The following is a 16,343-nucleotide window of genomic DNA, read 5'->3' on the forward strand; positions in this document are numbered from 1 at the left end:
CATTAACGTCCGCCGTGAATGGATGATCCTGGAGACTTACAAAAGCTGCATTGATTCAAATAACTCAAAAGTTAGCAAGGGATTAAAGTAGGTTGTGGGCAGGTCTAGGTACTCTACACAATTCCATACCGTTCTTTTTTTAAAATTCCTTTATCAAAGTTACAAAGCCAGAGCTCAGAGTGTGGACAGGGGCAAACCCCTAATCCAGCTCATTGCCCGCTCCAAAAACCAATTCAAATTGAATCCAATTCATGGTCCCCACAAGAGAGACATACCAGATCCAGGCATTACACCTGACCTCAGGCTCATCTTAGCCAAACGACCAAGCCCTCCAGGCAGTGGCCGCTTCCTGAACGAATAACCAACAATTCCTTAGATCCTCAAATAGCGCATTTATAATTTTGCTTTTCCACGATGTGGAATTTCCTGAGTAACGGCACTCGAGGTTTGCAAGTCAACAAATATCCTCTGTGAAAGAGGGAGAAAACTCGGGTTTAATCTCATTACGTCCACATCTTTTTTAGCCCACTGGATCCCTGCGTCCAAATATATTTCAGCTCATTATGATAGCTGCACAGTCTTCACGGCGTCGAGGTCTCAGGTTCGCTCCCAGCTCTGGATCACTGTCCGTGTGGAGTTTGCACATTCTCCCCGTGTCTGCGTGGGTTTCACCCCCACAATACAAAGATGTGCAGGGTAGGTGGATTGGCCACGCTATATTGCCCCTTAATTGGAAAAAAAATAATTGGGTACTCTAAATTTATATGTGAAAAAACTGGACTTCAGCTCCTGATTCCTTTGTGCATTTTGATGGCATTAGTATAAGTCAGCTCAAAAATTGCAAAATAAAAGCAAATTACTGCAGATGCTGGAATCTGAAACGAAAGAGAAAATGCTGGAAAATCTCAGCAAGTCTGGCAGCATCTGGAGGGAGAGAAAAGAGCTAATGTTTCGAGTCCGATGACTTTTTGTCGAAGCTTTGACAAAGAGTCATCGGACTCGAAACTTTAGCTCTTTTCTCTCAAAAATTGCAAAGCTTCCCCACCCGCAGGCTTGACAACGTACCTGACGTGAGTGAATTATAGAGGCTCAAAACTTTAACATCGAAAATGACATGCACAAATGCAAGTTGCTGCCTATGCTCCGAATTGAAGGTGTTAGTGGAAAATTTCTATTCTAGATAGGCAAGGACAACAATAAGTTGGATATAAAGTATTGGCTGGAGGCATAATCTGATTTATTATATTAATAGTTGTGGTGAGAATGACGGCCAGTCCCAGTTGTCTACACTTCATTTTCTTCTTGTGATGGCACTGTTGGCTAAAATGATATTCCTATATGTCACTACAGGTTAATAGAAGTTGGCTTAAATCCTGGAGTTGGTATGAAACCCACACACACATAAAAAAGTCAGCCTTTTTGTCCTCTCCATCATGTTTTCGCACACTACCCCTGACACGAAACATCATCACTTTCTTGAGTTGACTTGCATTTTATTTTCCCCTTATGGGTAAAGTGCTATCGACCACTTGACACTGTCCACGGTAGCACGACTGGGATTAATACTCACTGTTAGCGAAATGTGAACCCCTTGCTCCACTATCCCTGCGCTCCCACAGCGTCGAAACTATACCTCTCCGGAAAGAGTAATAGTATAGTCTCCATTAATGATTCTGGGCAGGAGTGCACAAGATTTATTTCTTAATCTGAAAAGTTCTGTTTTAAAAATACTTATCTGCAAATCCATCTCCAGCCTAGAGTATATGGCAGGTGAGGAATGATATGGATGTTTGATCTGACATGACATTATTTGCTATTTATTTCAAACATGTTAATGCCTCAATTAAAATACCAGAACAAGTAATTTCATATTTCATATGAGTACATGAAGCATTCTTATACTGGTATTGCACAGTGATTTCAGGACATCTGTTCTCAAATATCTGGAATGCAAAGCTGAAACAACTCATGGATAATGCTCTCCTTTAGTGACAGCATAAAAAAGGATGGGATGGGATTTGTTGCCAATTAATTACCATCTGCCAGTTTTCCTTGACATAGGGGGAGTTTTGGAGACCTGGGTAATAAGCTCCGTATCTGTTATCTCTCTCCTTTGTGCCATCGCTAAATGTTACAATTAACCACCTCGTTATGTGCGGTCCTACTTAATTTTCGGGTGCCTTCTAGTTGAGGGGAGGGAAAGGTTGTTAAAAATGGGTGAAATGTCTTAAAAAGGGCAAGGGATTCGTAATGAACAAAAAGGAAATGCAGACGCAGTCTCTCAACCAATGTTTATTTCCCACTTTCTACTAGGCCCATGGTAACACAGCTCTGCACATGGCTGCTGGTCTCCAGAATGAGAGAAATCAGGAGAGAATAATTAAACTGCTTTTATATCATGGAGCAGACCCCAGCATTCGAAACCTGGAAAATGACCAACCCATTCATCTGGTGCAACCAGGAGAAGAAGGAGATCGGGTGAGATAAAACAGAAATGTGATCTCTTTTTTGGTTTGCCTTCCATTTGTTGCAATGATTGCTGCTTTACTACGTCACCTTGTTCCATCTATCCTGGAGCGTGTATGAATTCCAGTGCAATAAAAGGGTGAATATCTATGAGGCCCTGACCTGTGCATCCACTGTAGTTTTGACAGAGGAAAACCTTCTATTTCCTACAACTCTTTGGGAACCCTGGTGAGAATTCACTCCCATCGTTTCTGATGCCTGTTGGTTTTGAGTGCACCGTGCAACTTTGTGTGTGTGGCACAGCGCAAGCTGTTTTGCCAATATAAGAGTGCATGTGTGGAAAGTTTGCCTCCTTAACTTTGGAAGTAATCTCTCCGAGGAAGCTGCAGCTCGCAGTGTTGGCTTATAGTATGTGTGCTATACCCCAACTGTTACATTGTGGATGGGGCAGCACGGTGGCATAGTGGTTAGCACTGTTGCCTCACAGTTCCAGAGATCCGGGTTCAATTCCAACCTCGGGTCACTGTCTGTGCTGAGTCTGCATGTTCTCCCTGTGTGAGCGTGGGTTTCTTCCGGGCGCTCCGGTTTCCTCCCACAGTCCAGCGATGTGCAGGTTACATCAGATTGACTCTGTTAAATTGCCCCTTAATGTCCAAAAGGTTAGGTGAGGTTACGGGGATGAGGTGGAGGTGTGGGCATAAGTAGGGTGCCCTTTCCAAGGACCAATGCAAACTCAATGGGCCAAATGGCCTCCTTCTGCACTGTAAATTCTATGATTCTATGAAATTCAACTGCAAAGATGGTGAATGATGAGCAAACTGCCCACTTGTTACACACCCCAGACGATCTCCAACGGAAAGGCAAGTAGGGCACAGTGTATAAGCAAAAAAGATTAATCCACTGCTAGTCCTTTTGCACCCTCACTGATGTTGAAATTCACCCCAATGTGTGCCAAGATGGGTTCACCTACCCAGCCATTGCACCCAGTAAACAAACTCATTTATCTCACCCTCCCTCCAACTCCGTAGGCAGGGCAAGACTGAATTCATTTATCGCTGCTGCCTCCTGTCCTGGCAGTCTGCACAGCTGCTTTCACATTGGGCTACCCATCCTCTGCAAAAGAGGGGCATTATCCTCTCCTCCACCTGACGTAACACAATCTCTAAATCCTTCTTGGTAAGTGAATGAGGATGCACAGCATACGCACTTTTCCTCAGGGCGCACATACAGGATTCTGGAAACAACAGATCACGCTTTGGTGCAGCATCAGAGCTGTTCTTCCACATCATGAATGCATCACCATTTCACAGGCAAGCAGCAAACGTGTAAATTCTGTGGCCTTGCTAGACTCACCGCACCCCATCCCGCTGCTCACTAGGCTAGCATCTGCTGTTCGTTTACAGGAATCTAAAGCTTACAAAATGTTTCTTGGGCAGCACGGTAGCACAGTGGTTAGCACAGTTGCTTCACAGCCCATGGGTCCCAGGTTCGATTCCCGACTTGGGTCACTGTCTGTGCGGAGTCAGCATGTTCTCCCCGTGTCTGCGTGGGTTTCCTCCGGGTGCTCCAGTTTCCCCCCACAGTCCAAAGATGTGCAGGTTAGGTGGATCGGCCATGATAAATTGCCCTTAGTCCAAAAAGGTTGGGTGGGGTTACTGGGTTATGGGGATAGGGTGGAAGTGTGGGCTTAAGTGGGGTGCTCTTTCCAAGGGCCGGTGTAGACTCGATGGGCCGAATGGCCTCCTTCTGTACTGTAAATTCTATGATTTTATTGAATCAAGCAAGGCAAACTGGCCTTGCAAAATGCAGGAGCTGCCAGCCCTCCTTGATGACGGCACAGGCCAGGATCACAGGCTGGTCCAGACGCACTTTTGCTACCCTCCCTACACTGTAATATTGACTTGATTGTTATCTGTCTGGCGCTAAAATGTATTTTTAAACACTGTGAAGGTGAATTCCTGCTGTGATTTAAAACTATTTTTGACATCTTTATGATATTTACAGACCAGGTATCTCTTGAAGAAAGGAAGAGTTGGCTCAGGGACAAACCTTCGAAGTGCTACACTCTAGGGGTTTAGCCTCAACGTGGACCTGGCTCAGTCCCACCACCTTCACTCCTGCGGAATGGACACGTACCTTATATTAGGAACATTTTAACGTGCACTGATATGGAAAATCTCGGGTTTAGCTGCCGTGTACTGCAACACATCCGTGTCCAATTCAACAAATCACTGGAGCAATTGAAATTTACTCTCTCCGTGTTGGGCAAACATAAGGGCGAGTTTATGTCTGATAGAATAAGGTAATAGAACTCATGGTTCTTATTGTGTTCGGAGAAATGTAGAACTGGCACTTGTAAAGCCTCTTCACAATCTCAGGGTGTCACAAAGTGCTCTGCAGCAGTGAAGTATCCAGTTGATAAGATTGTGCATAGTACAGTTCACTAATGCAGCAGATGATTATGTTCAATTATTAAATGTTACCCCCAAATGTCCAAGCAATGTTTCACTCCTAGTGCACACCTGACCGGTCAGTTTTAATCACTGAGAATTCATCCCATTGTTGGGAGTATAGGGCAAAACAATGAAAAGGCAATGTCAGGGAAAGCTTTCTAAGGCACAAAGTGGTTAGACTCTGGATTGTGCTGCCTAGCAGAGGTGAAAGCAGTTTCAATCCTTGCTTTCAGTTGCTTGTCCGCTTAGTTGGGCTGCTCTTGTAGGGAGCTGGCATGGGCACGATGGGCTGAATGGCTTTCTATGCACTAACCCTCCTGTGATAGATTCTTGATTATTGCCTGACTTTCAAATAGTTTTAAGTTTCGGGAATCTTAAAATGTCCTGGCTAAGGAATTTCACTAATTGCTCAACTGTCCTTCAATGCGCCAGTAATATTGTTGAATAAATAGGATTGGATGGGTGCTTGCCAAGAAAAGTTGCAATTCTTTGTCAGCACATGTTCAGTAGCAGTTTATAGCGCCTTCATCAATGGCAATTGTGCTCCAAATTCCATGTGTATAGTGTTACCCAGGCAACTAAATACTTTGCCACAGTTAAAGAGATTACAGCTCATAAAGCACTTTTGGTGCTTTTAACGAAGAAACGTTTCACACATTCGTATGGCATTCCTGTGCCTGGCTTTTTAAATGTCCATTTAAAATAGATTAAAGGACTTTGTTAAAATGATTGGCAGAGAAATATCACATGAACTTTGTCTGTCAATAGCACCACCATTACCTATACCCCTACAACAATATTTTTCTGAGCTATCAGGGACTATACTGACTTGTCCTCAAGGAGATCTCTGAGATTTGAAATAGCGAGAGAAGAGAGTAGAATTCGAAGCACAAAGATTGCAAAGTTGCCTTTATCCTACCAATTTACATTTTGAATTGGAAGTGCAGGCTTCGTACATTAAAAGAAGGATTATTTTATGGCTTTCTACCTTGTACTCAGGTTTTCAGTTTGTCTACATTATTTTTGTTATTTATACATGAACCTATGTTATTGAGCGCTGAGAATATTGCCTTGGTACCATATTGTTTCCCTCAAGCAATGATTCCGAGGGCTCATTACTTAAGGGAACAAATCCTTGACCGACACCTAACTCTGTGATTTTCTGACGTGTGGATAAGATAGAAGTAGGATTTCATTATCATTTCTATGAAATGAACAGGTTGATTGCCATGCAATCTAACGTATCGATTTGTATTTGTGTATAAATGAGATGTAATTACACTGTATCAGTGTGGCTGGGCCGTTTCACTTGCCTCCTGTGTAGCCACCACTAAGTAGTATTCCATGTATTACGGTAAGGCCGTATAATAGAGGTACATGGGTAAATCCCTGCCTGCTGGCTCCGCCCACTAGGCGGGGTATAAATGTGTGTGCTCGCCGGTGCTGCAGCCATTCTGGTTCCAGCTACAGGAGGCACAACATCTTTGCTCAATAAAGCCTCCATTATTCCACTACTCTCGTCTTTGTGGTAATTGATAGTGCATCAATTTATTGTGCAAAGATGTTGTGCCTCCTGTAGCTGGAACCAGAATGGCTGCAGCACCGGCGAGCACACACATTTATACTCCGCCTACTGGGCGGAGCCAGCAGGCAGGGATTTACCCTTGTGCCTCTATTATACGGCCTTACCGTAATACATGGAATACTACTTAGTGGTGACTACCACACCTCCCTTTCGCTTTACATTACCCAAACACACAAGTATCGCCACCAAATACTTGGCGTGCTTTATTATTCTCTACAACGGCATAAAAAACAACAAATATTTTGAATTGTATGCAGTGATATCTGTTCATTCAAATGAATTACAGTCGAATGCCCCATTCGTAACAGTGCATCACAATACAGAATTTGGGAGGCATTTCCATACATCAAACCAACATTTTTCACAGCTCCAACCCTTGTTTCAGGGATTATATGCAATGAACCTGTTTAATTTCAGGTAGCTCGAGTATCCCTTATTTCACGAGTATCCCTTACAATAGGTTTTGGAAGGACTTTGTTACACCTTTTTTTGAAATTGGTCAACAGCTCGAGATAAGACACAGCCACTTTAAAACAATGATCTGATTGGCATTTGAAGATGTTGCTATAAGCCTCAACATGATTGAAGCTCTTGTGTCGATGTAACTTTGGCTCGATTCAGCTGAGTGCCCATTGGACAAGTGTAAAACTAGGTCTAATTGGGTCTAATTGGGTCTTACCCTCTCGAAGGAGAACATTTTCCCCTGCCTATCCACTATTTGGTATATTAAGCACGTGTTCGCAATATCACTACAAATAGCAAACAAATGTTACCATCCATCTAAACCTTTGTCAGACAGACAATGAGAGGGGCTGGTGTGTCACGTTGGCATGGTTGCGGGAGCAACTCTGTAGTTGGTACGGAGCTACATGTTACAGAGTAAAGGGAGCTTTGCTCTACTTTAACCCTGGCTATACTTGATCTGGGAAAGCGGGAAGCTGACACCTCATCCCAGAATTATGCACGTGTTTATTATCCGGCCACAACGATACTCACCTTTATGGTCAAAAGAGTCAGCGGAAAACCCTGGAGCTTTTGCGATTTACAGGCATTTTACATTAGTGAATGTCTATTTACTCTGTCCCTTTTCTAGGATTGCTCCAACAACATTTGCTACCTTTATTTCATGAATATGTTTGACATGATATTACCAATCGAAAGTGGCACTATCTGATTTGACTTGCCACCTTGCTTTCTGTACTTATTCCTGTTGAATTTATTTCTGTCTCAAAAAGCTGTATTATTTAGGGGGGAGAATGAAAAATAATGGGAAATTGATTTTGTTATTCTTTTTTTAGAATATCATTTTATTGTGGATGCACAATGTCACATTTTGCTGGTTTAACTGGCTTTTCTATGTGTATGCATATTGATGATAGTGCATAATAAATCTCAGCGTACAAAGAATTTCATTTGTGCTGTTCTATTTTAATAGATCTGCATTTTTCCTGGACTTCATGTTAGATTAGAAACTAGCTTAAATATATTGCCAGCGAGTAGCTCCAACACCATGCATTGGACTTGCACAGTTTTTTAATGAAACCTGTCCACCAATGTATCACCTTCCAGAACATGTAACAGCTGCAATCAAGAAAGTGGGCCATGCAGCCAAGTCAACATTGACTCCTATCTCAGCCAACTATTAAGGAAAATGTGATAGTGATGTGTCACTAATTCCACCTTATCTGGTTAGATTGCAGTATGAGGACAGTATCCAGTCCTGCGCACCAAGGTATGCGGAGAACATTCAAATGCCAGTGTAATAAAAGTCTGGTCTGGGTTATAGGGAAATTGCAACTCATCCAAACTCTCAAACACCGTTTTGAGGAAAAACAGGAAGATTGAAGCTTAATTAAATTAAATCTTTATTAGTGTCACAAGTAGGCTTACATTAACACAGCAATGAAGTTACTGTGAAATTCCCCGAGTCGCCACATTCCGGCGCCTGTTCGGGTACACAGAGGGAGAATTCAGAATGTCCAATTCATCGAACAAGCATGTCTTTTGGGAGGAAACCGGATCACCTGGAGAAAACCCACGCAGACACGGGGAGAATGTGCAGACTCCGCACAGACAGTGACCCAAGCCGGGAATTGAACCTGGGACCCTGGAGCTGTGAAGCAACTGTGCTAACCACTAGGCTACCTGTCGTCCTTGGCCGCTGCAATGAGCTCAATATCTTTCATATCAAATCCACTCCCATCTCTGCCACTGTCTCAGACTGAACCAGGCTTCTTACAAATGTTGGTATCTTATTCAATCTCAAGCTGAGCATTGTTACCCCAGGTCCTCTCTGTTCAGGAAGGCCACCGACAGTCAAGTTGATTATTGTTTTTAAAAAAAAAAATTTTGAGTACCTAATTCATTTTTTTCCAATGAAGGGGCAATTTAGCATGGCCAATCCACCTACCCTGCACATCTTTGCGTTGTGGGGGCGAAACCCACGCAAACACGGGGAGAATGTGCCCAAAGGTAAAAGACAGTACCGGTACATAACCCATGCTGACTTATTCACTGTCGACAAAGAGGCTGATAGAATTTACCGACCAAATTAGGAAGGAGAGAGATTGGCTGGGAATACAGTGCCAAACCATTAAAGCAATACAACGCATGACTCCGAAAAGGGCTTACTGCTACACAACCCCCCCTTCCATCTGCACCATGAAGTGAAAGATGAGCAGAGTCAGACTGCATCCATCATGGCTGCACATACCACTGCCCAAAGGGGGCTTGTGGAGTCTCTCAGCAGTCCATGGTCTTCAAGATTACTAAGACAGCTGAGGTGCCGTCCTGGGGGAATGGCGGTAGCATCAAGGTGCATGAGTCTGCTGCCTTCTCAGGGCGACAGCATCTGCACTCCCAGCGCCTTTAACACTGCTTTTCAGCCAGCCAGCCCAGGCTGCTGCCACCCATGCTGAGGCAGTACAGTCTGAAGTGGAGCCCTCAAGACCCAGAACGTCTTAAGGTGCCAAGAAATTGAGCCATCTGCAGTCTCACCCACTGAAAACCAGGAGCCTTCCACCAGACAGACTGGTGTAGAATTGTGCAGGGACTTTAGGGCAGACAAAAGAAACACGAGAGAGGCACTCTGGCCTGGCAACATCACCTATTGCGCCCTTGAAATATAGGACTGAAATTGAGAGTCGGAGTAACCATGTGATCACTGGCAGGGTCCTCACCCTGTTCTGAGGCTGCAGGTTTGATTGGCGCAGGTGGCAGGGTTCTGTGGCCACTGTCTTGGTGACATGTAGTCAACACTAACATTGCTGCTGCCTGAAGTCAAGGTAAGGAAAACGCTCCTTGAAGACAGGAACGGTCTTCTGTTGAGAGTTCTCCTCCCCCTCCTGGTGACATTATGTGAAATGTTCAGAACATAAAGGGTTAATGTCATATCATAATTAACCACTAGATGGAGCTAGATGCAGAACTATATAAAGCACTGACTCACAGACGTTTGGGAGAAGGCTGGAGAAAGTGCAAAGGAGAGGTCCAGAGCAGAGTTCTTCAAACTTCTTGTCCGGCAACCCATTTTTACACAATGGCCATCTCTCGCGACCAACACCATGTTCACAATAGATTCTCCTTGGTTACTTCTTCAAACATCACATTCATTGTTCTGTATTATCGCTTCTGTATTATTAAATGTAAACAAAATGTATGAATATATTTTCGATTTTTTGTTGTTATTGGGAGATCTAAATAACTTGTAATAAAAGTCTCTGCACAGGTCAGTGTGCAAGTCTTTTGTTCGGAGAGTCCTGAGGTGTTTGGAGGGGAAATGAGAGAATTCTTAGAAACATGCCTGGATTTTGGGCTGATGGGGAAGGAAGAAAAATCACTGTTGATCACAAAGTCAGTCTCACTGAGAGAGCGACTGATGTCAGAATGTGAGTGAAAAGCAGCTCCCCATTGAAAATATACATCAAACTCCTTATGAAAGCACAGCATAACTTTAAACATAGATCTAATTGACAACGTTAAGAGTAACTGAAACTCAACAGACATCAACAAGATTAACTGTCACAGAAATTGAACCAACACTGACAACTTTAATGGTAACAGATATTCAAGATTAATTGACAATGGTAACAGTGGCTGACATTAAACATGCATCCGATTCAGAATGTTAACCCTGAAGTCGGTCTCTTTGTGTGAGCTGTACTTGAACTAATGCATTTTCCCCCCTGACTGGGATGGATGGTGTTCCCAAACCCACACCCGTCACCCCAGAGCCGAGTTCAGAACGGGACAAACGGAAATGGGAAACAAGGTCAGGTGATCCTCGGGGATTATTTTTGGTGACCTTTTGGCGACCCATTTCACATCATCCCACGGCCCACCCGCGGGTCGCGACCCCCACTTTGAAAACCACTGGTCTGGAGAGTGCAGGGTACAGTTATAGATAGAGTTATAGAGACTAGTGTTAGTAGAATGTAGATTGTAGATTACTAGATTATTGTTTAGCATAGGAGTAAGTGGTCGAGCTTTAATAAGTAGTGCAAATAAAAGTTAGCTTCGTTAATGAACTCAGCTTCGTGGTCTTTGTGAACACTACGACATCCATCCTGATAACAGAATCACAAAGAACACCACACCACCGTCTGCACGCCGATTCTCCTTTCTGCTGCCTCTGTTCCACCTCCTGGTCAAGTTGCAGTCCAGCAGGAACAGAAGACACAGCCCCCACGACTGGCAGCAGATGTTCCACCCTCGCAAGCCTTCCAAATCCACGCTGCTCTCCTCTGGCTGACCAAACTTCAGTCAACTCCCCCAGCAACACAGTGCACAGCACTTGCACGAAAGGTAAATGTTGCCACAGTCCCAGAGGACCGTGGGCTGCTCTCCTCTTTGAGAGCTGACTGGTGGCACTTTGACCCACAGGTTAGCGCACCTAACCCTGCAGCAGGATGGGAAGGTCAAGAGCACCTCAGCTGAAAGTGGAATAGAAAGGCCACAAGGCCATTGAGAATAGGAACAGGAAACGGCCATTCAGCCCTTCGAGCCTGCACTGCCATTTAATCAGATCACGGCTGATCTAACACTCACCCAGTGATCCCTTTAAAATGAGCTGGCGGGAGGTCCCTTGAGCAGGCATGTTTAAAGGACAGCATTATCAAGACCTGCAAGGTCCAAAAAGGTTTGTTGGGTGCCAAATCAATGAGAAGCGCTGACTGACGTCACAATCTCCCACTCCGCTCCCTTCCACTGCCTGCAAGGAATGCCCACGCCATCACCTGTCCAAGCATGGAAGTTGGACTGGGCTATGCTAGGAGTCATCAGGAGCAGAGCCCCAAATCCACCATCATCTTTTTCATCTGATGGCTCCCCACAAGAGTGGAATTTTACAGCCTGTTTTTTTCTTTTTACTTTTGTTTCACATTTTAAAATCACCTGGATGTTTAAATCACCGTGCAAATAACAGTAGACACTGCAATAATGTGATCAGCCAACAGAAAATATCCTTTCCATTCCAAATTCTGGCCCTAAATCGGAGAAATTTAGATTTTCCTCGCCTTCTTCAAATGGTTCTGACCTTAGAATTTCTGGTTACAAATTTTGCTTAAGTCATAAGCAAAAGCCCATTAAATCATAAGCCCATTCAGGGCAGCACGGTAACATTGTGGATAGCACAATTGCTTCACAGCTCCAGAGTCACAGGTTCGATTCCGGCTTGGGTCACTGTCTGTGCGGAGTCTGCACATCCTCCCCGTGTGTGCGTGGGTTTCCTCCGGGTGCTCCGGTTTCCTCCCGCAGTCCAAAGATGTGCAGGTTAGTTGGATTGGCCATGGTAAATTGCCCTTAGTGTCCAAAATTGCCCTTAGTGTTGTGTGGGGTTACTGGGTTATGGGGATAGGGTGGAGGTGTTGACCTTGGGTAGGGTGCTCTTTCCAAGAGCCGGTGCAGACTCGATGGGTCGAATGGCCTCCTTCTGCTCTGTAAATTCCATGATGTGTAGATGCCGGCGTTGGACTGGGGTGAGCACAGTAAGAAGTCTTACAACACCAGGTTAAAGTCCAACAGGTTTGTTTCGATATCACTAGCTTTCGGAGCTTCCTCAGGAAGGAGCAGCGCTCTGAAAGCTAGTGATATTGAAACAAACCTGTTGGACTTTAACCTGGTGTTGTAAGACTTCTCACTGTAAATTCTATGATAATCTATGATAACTTCAGGAATGAGTGGGTTCAATGTTTGAGCGTCATTTATTTTACTCGTTTATTCATGGTTAGTCCAACTAATGAGAAAGCAACAGAAAACATGCACAGAATAAGGCAGTGAAAACCTCTCCGAGTCAATGCAGGAGATAAGCAGGAGCAATAGGGAGAGGGAGGTGTGGTGTTTTAACATTTAGCTGCATTGTGTATTTGTGTGATTGTGACTTCATTTTAACTGTAAGTTGGAACCTAATTTCCATACTTTCATGAGATCTAGCGATGCAACCACCAAAATGATTCATCATTGTTGCCACAACACAGGTGAGCGCTCACAAGGCGGGGTCAATTCCTGAGCCGTTATTGCCACATTTCCATCAGTTTGTGGGACAGAGAATGAGATACAGACCCATAGCTCTGGATTCCTGCAACTTTCTGACATGATGAAGCATAAAGACGTGCAAGGTCATGAGCAGCATATTGTAACAGGACTATGCCCTCATGCTCTGTACATTTAGAAAATAGATATTGAGATCCTCATGGCTATTTCTAAAATTGTACACACTGGACAAAGACATTTCAAAATGGCAGAAGCTATGTCTGTCTTTGAGCCCTCGACAAAAAGGAACTATCTAGTAGTTTCAAAACATTGTACACCTCATTATCTCTGAAGAGGCACTAACAACCCATCATGTGCCAAATTCAAAGACAACTGTACAAAGGCCATCTGCATTTCCTAATCCACGTCGGCTAATCATAATTTATTTGTCTGCTAGTACAAAGGACCCCGCGACCTTCCTTTCAATTCTTAGCAGTTGGAATGTTTAACCATCTCAGGAATCCACCTTTGTCAAAACCACTGTGAAGAGGTGGGAGTCATATGACATGAACCTCCAGCTGGTGGAACCAGTTGTGTCAAGCTCTACTGGAAAAATGAATTACCTAGCATTAGTTTTAATCCTGCCAACCTCTGGCGACTAATACATTATTGGATCTTAATTCTGGACTCAGAAGCTGTGTGAAATAATTATTATTTTCTCTGTGCTCTGTGAACCTTTCTTTTCTCTTTCGCTCCATCATTGTATGAGTGCACGTGGAGCTACATCATGACCCTTCTACCATGTTTGAGCATGTGCAAATAAACTAACTCTCTGAGCTCCTTCTAACATGAGTTTGTTGTGGAGGCATTAATAGAAAATTGAATCGGACCAAAACTAAGAGTTAGGAAATACGGCATTGCTTTATAAAGAGGGAAGCAAACCAAAACACCTTTCTGTTTATGAATGAGTGGCAAGAGAAGTAATGAACACCCTGCTCTCCACCCCTCCTCCCCCACATCCATCCGTAACAGTATGGAATATTGAACACCAGTAATTGAACCAGAAGTGTTTTTTAGGTCATTTGTAGCTTGCTTCCCTTCACTTTGTTTTTTGACCTGGCATTTGAGTATTCATGAGAACTCAGTGCAGTTGTTATCTGTCCCAGGTCCATCAAGACATCCCCCCTCTGATATTATTGGATGAACAACATGGAGCAAAAGGATGCTAGAAGTTTGAGAAATCCAAACGTTTGTCCATGCCAGCAGAGCATTTAACATGGACGGATGTCATACCCCTCATGAGACCCACGGGGATGGTCCAATTGATCTCTCCATGGGGATCATGGAATACAAGCTCCCCACTGGGGCTCGTGAATCAGCCCTTAAAAGCCGGCCCGGATTGGGACCGGCATGATCGCTAGTCCCGGTTGGGACTTTTCTTTTGGTTATAAATTAACCTCTGTTTGAATCACCTTCTCTGATCTCCTGAGCTTTTACAATGATCATATAGTATCATCATAGTACCGTAGAATTGATAGTGCAGAAGGAGGCCATTCGGCCCATCGAGTCTGGACCGGCAGATGATTATCCCATGCAGGGCCTCCAACTCAACAAGCCTCATGACATGCTCGAGCTTGATGTGACTGATTGCAGTCGGCATTTTATGCAATGCTTCTGGATGGTTTCCCTTTGTTATACGATGTTTCTATGTAGGCCTTGTTGTATCTGTCCAATTCTGATACTTTAAACAGCTCTTTAATTAAAGTTTACCCAGGTGTCTTTATTTATGAGGAGAACAAAGTAGGACACAGATATAATGCAACACACTTTATTAAATATAATTAACCCATAAATTACCCACTATACATACAAGAAACACCCAGGAGTCGACTATACTACCCGCAAAGGTGATTTGGTAAGCTGCAGATCCGATCCCGGAGTCCCTCTGGGCCCTCTTTGCAAAGGTGATTCTCGCTGGCTGTTGCTTGCTTCCTTCCTTCCTTCTGGTCTGGTCAAGGTCACCTCACACACCAAGCTTCGAGTCTTTTGCTTCGAGTCTTTTGCTTTGATTATTTTGCTTCCAGTCTTAGCTTCCAGCCCTTTCTCTCCAGATGTCTGGAAAATGCCTAACTTTTTATCCCCCTGTCGCCACCCACCTCCTTTCTCTACCTGCCTTCGGCCTTCAGCCAATGGGGTCTCAGGAGGCAGGGTCTCAGTGCCCAGTCAGGTTGATGACCTGTTGACAGGGCATCTGAGCCCGCTTCGGGAGGAGCGATGATTGCTTGATGGGTTATAGCAGGCATTGTTAAACTCGGGGACACGGTCGCGGGCGGGTGAAGGGAGGGTCGCGGAGCCGTCCGTCGCGGCGCTCCCGATCGCGCAAATTTGCGCGCAACAGCCGCAGCAGCTGCCTGTTAAAAGCGCCGGCTGCAAGCGGCCTTCAAAATGGCCGCGAGCATGTAATAAAAATGTGGCCGCACTGCGCATGAGTGCCAGATCATCGGGGCGCATGCGCAAAACTATGCGCATGCATGCCGATGATCGGGCACGCATGCGCAGTGCAGCCACATTTTTTTTAAACGGTCGCAGCTTTTTGTTTTACAAGTTCGAGGGGGTTTTATTCATTTTATTCATTTATTTTATTCATTAAATTTTTACTTTTTTCATTTATTTTATTCATTTTTTGTTTACAAGTTCGGGGGAGGGGGGTTTATTTGATAAAACTCTACCGGAAGAAAATGCAGATCTTTGGACAGATGGAGACTCCATACTTTCCGACACCGGAAGGCTTCACCTTCATCCAACAGGTTCCATTGGAGGAGCGTGTACGAGGGCCAAAGGGACCCAAAACTATTTCCTCCATTTCTGTCAGCAGCAAACAAGGTAAGAGAAAAGGGTGGGTCGCGAACGTCAGCCGGCGCGGGTCCCGAAGGTTGGCCGGTTGGTAAAAATGGGTCCCCGGAAAAAAAGTTTGAAGAACACTGGGTTATAGGAACTGTGAACACTAGGCCAAAGCATCTTAAGTAGGAGCGACTATCAGTTGATGGGATATCAGAAACTGTGGACAAAATGCCAGTGAATCTCAAGTAGCAATGATAATTACTTGATGGGTTACTCAGGGGCTGCTTCAGACAGACCCAGGCATCTTGTCTTGAGTTGTGTATATTCGGATTCTGCAGGCTTCTGCAGACTGTGGTTTTTAAAGTGCCCAATTCTTTAATTTAAGATATCCAATTTAATCAGCCTTCAAACTAGGCCCTGATTATTACTACAGCCTCCAACAGCCAAATCCAAAAAGGGAGCCTAGGTCCCACCACCTTAACCAGAAAAATGATGGCCCTCTCAGTGAAGGCAGTAACATCTCCCTGTTG

The 16,343-nt window shown here is 44.3% G+C and overlaps 1 protein-coding gene across 1 annotated transcript in view; it reads left to right on the forward strand.

The window, feature by feature from the left end:
* LOC140398739 (uncharacterized) overlaps positions 1 to 16,343 on the forward strand; it is a 196,020-nt gene that overhangs the window by 155,539 nt on the left and 24,138 nt on the right. The window contains exon 11 of the mRNA XM_072487749.1: positions 2,314 to 2,478. Coding sequence (XP_072343850.1) covers positions 2,314 to 2,478 — 165 coding nt within the window. The remainder of the gene's footprint in view (positions 1 to 2,313; positions 2,479 to 16,343) is intronic.

The sequence above is a fragment of the Scyliorhinus torazame genome, chromosome 21, assembly GCF_047496885.1.
Source record: "Scyliorhinus torazame isolate Kashiwa2021f chromosome 21, sScyTor2.1, whole genome shotgun sequence".
In the NCBI taxonomy this organism is placed as follows: Eukaryota; Metazoa; Chordata; class Chondrichthyes; order Carcharhiniformes; family Scyliorhinidae; genus Scyliorhinus; species Scyliorhinus torazame.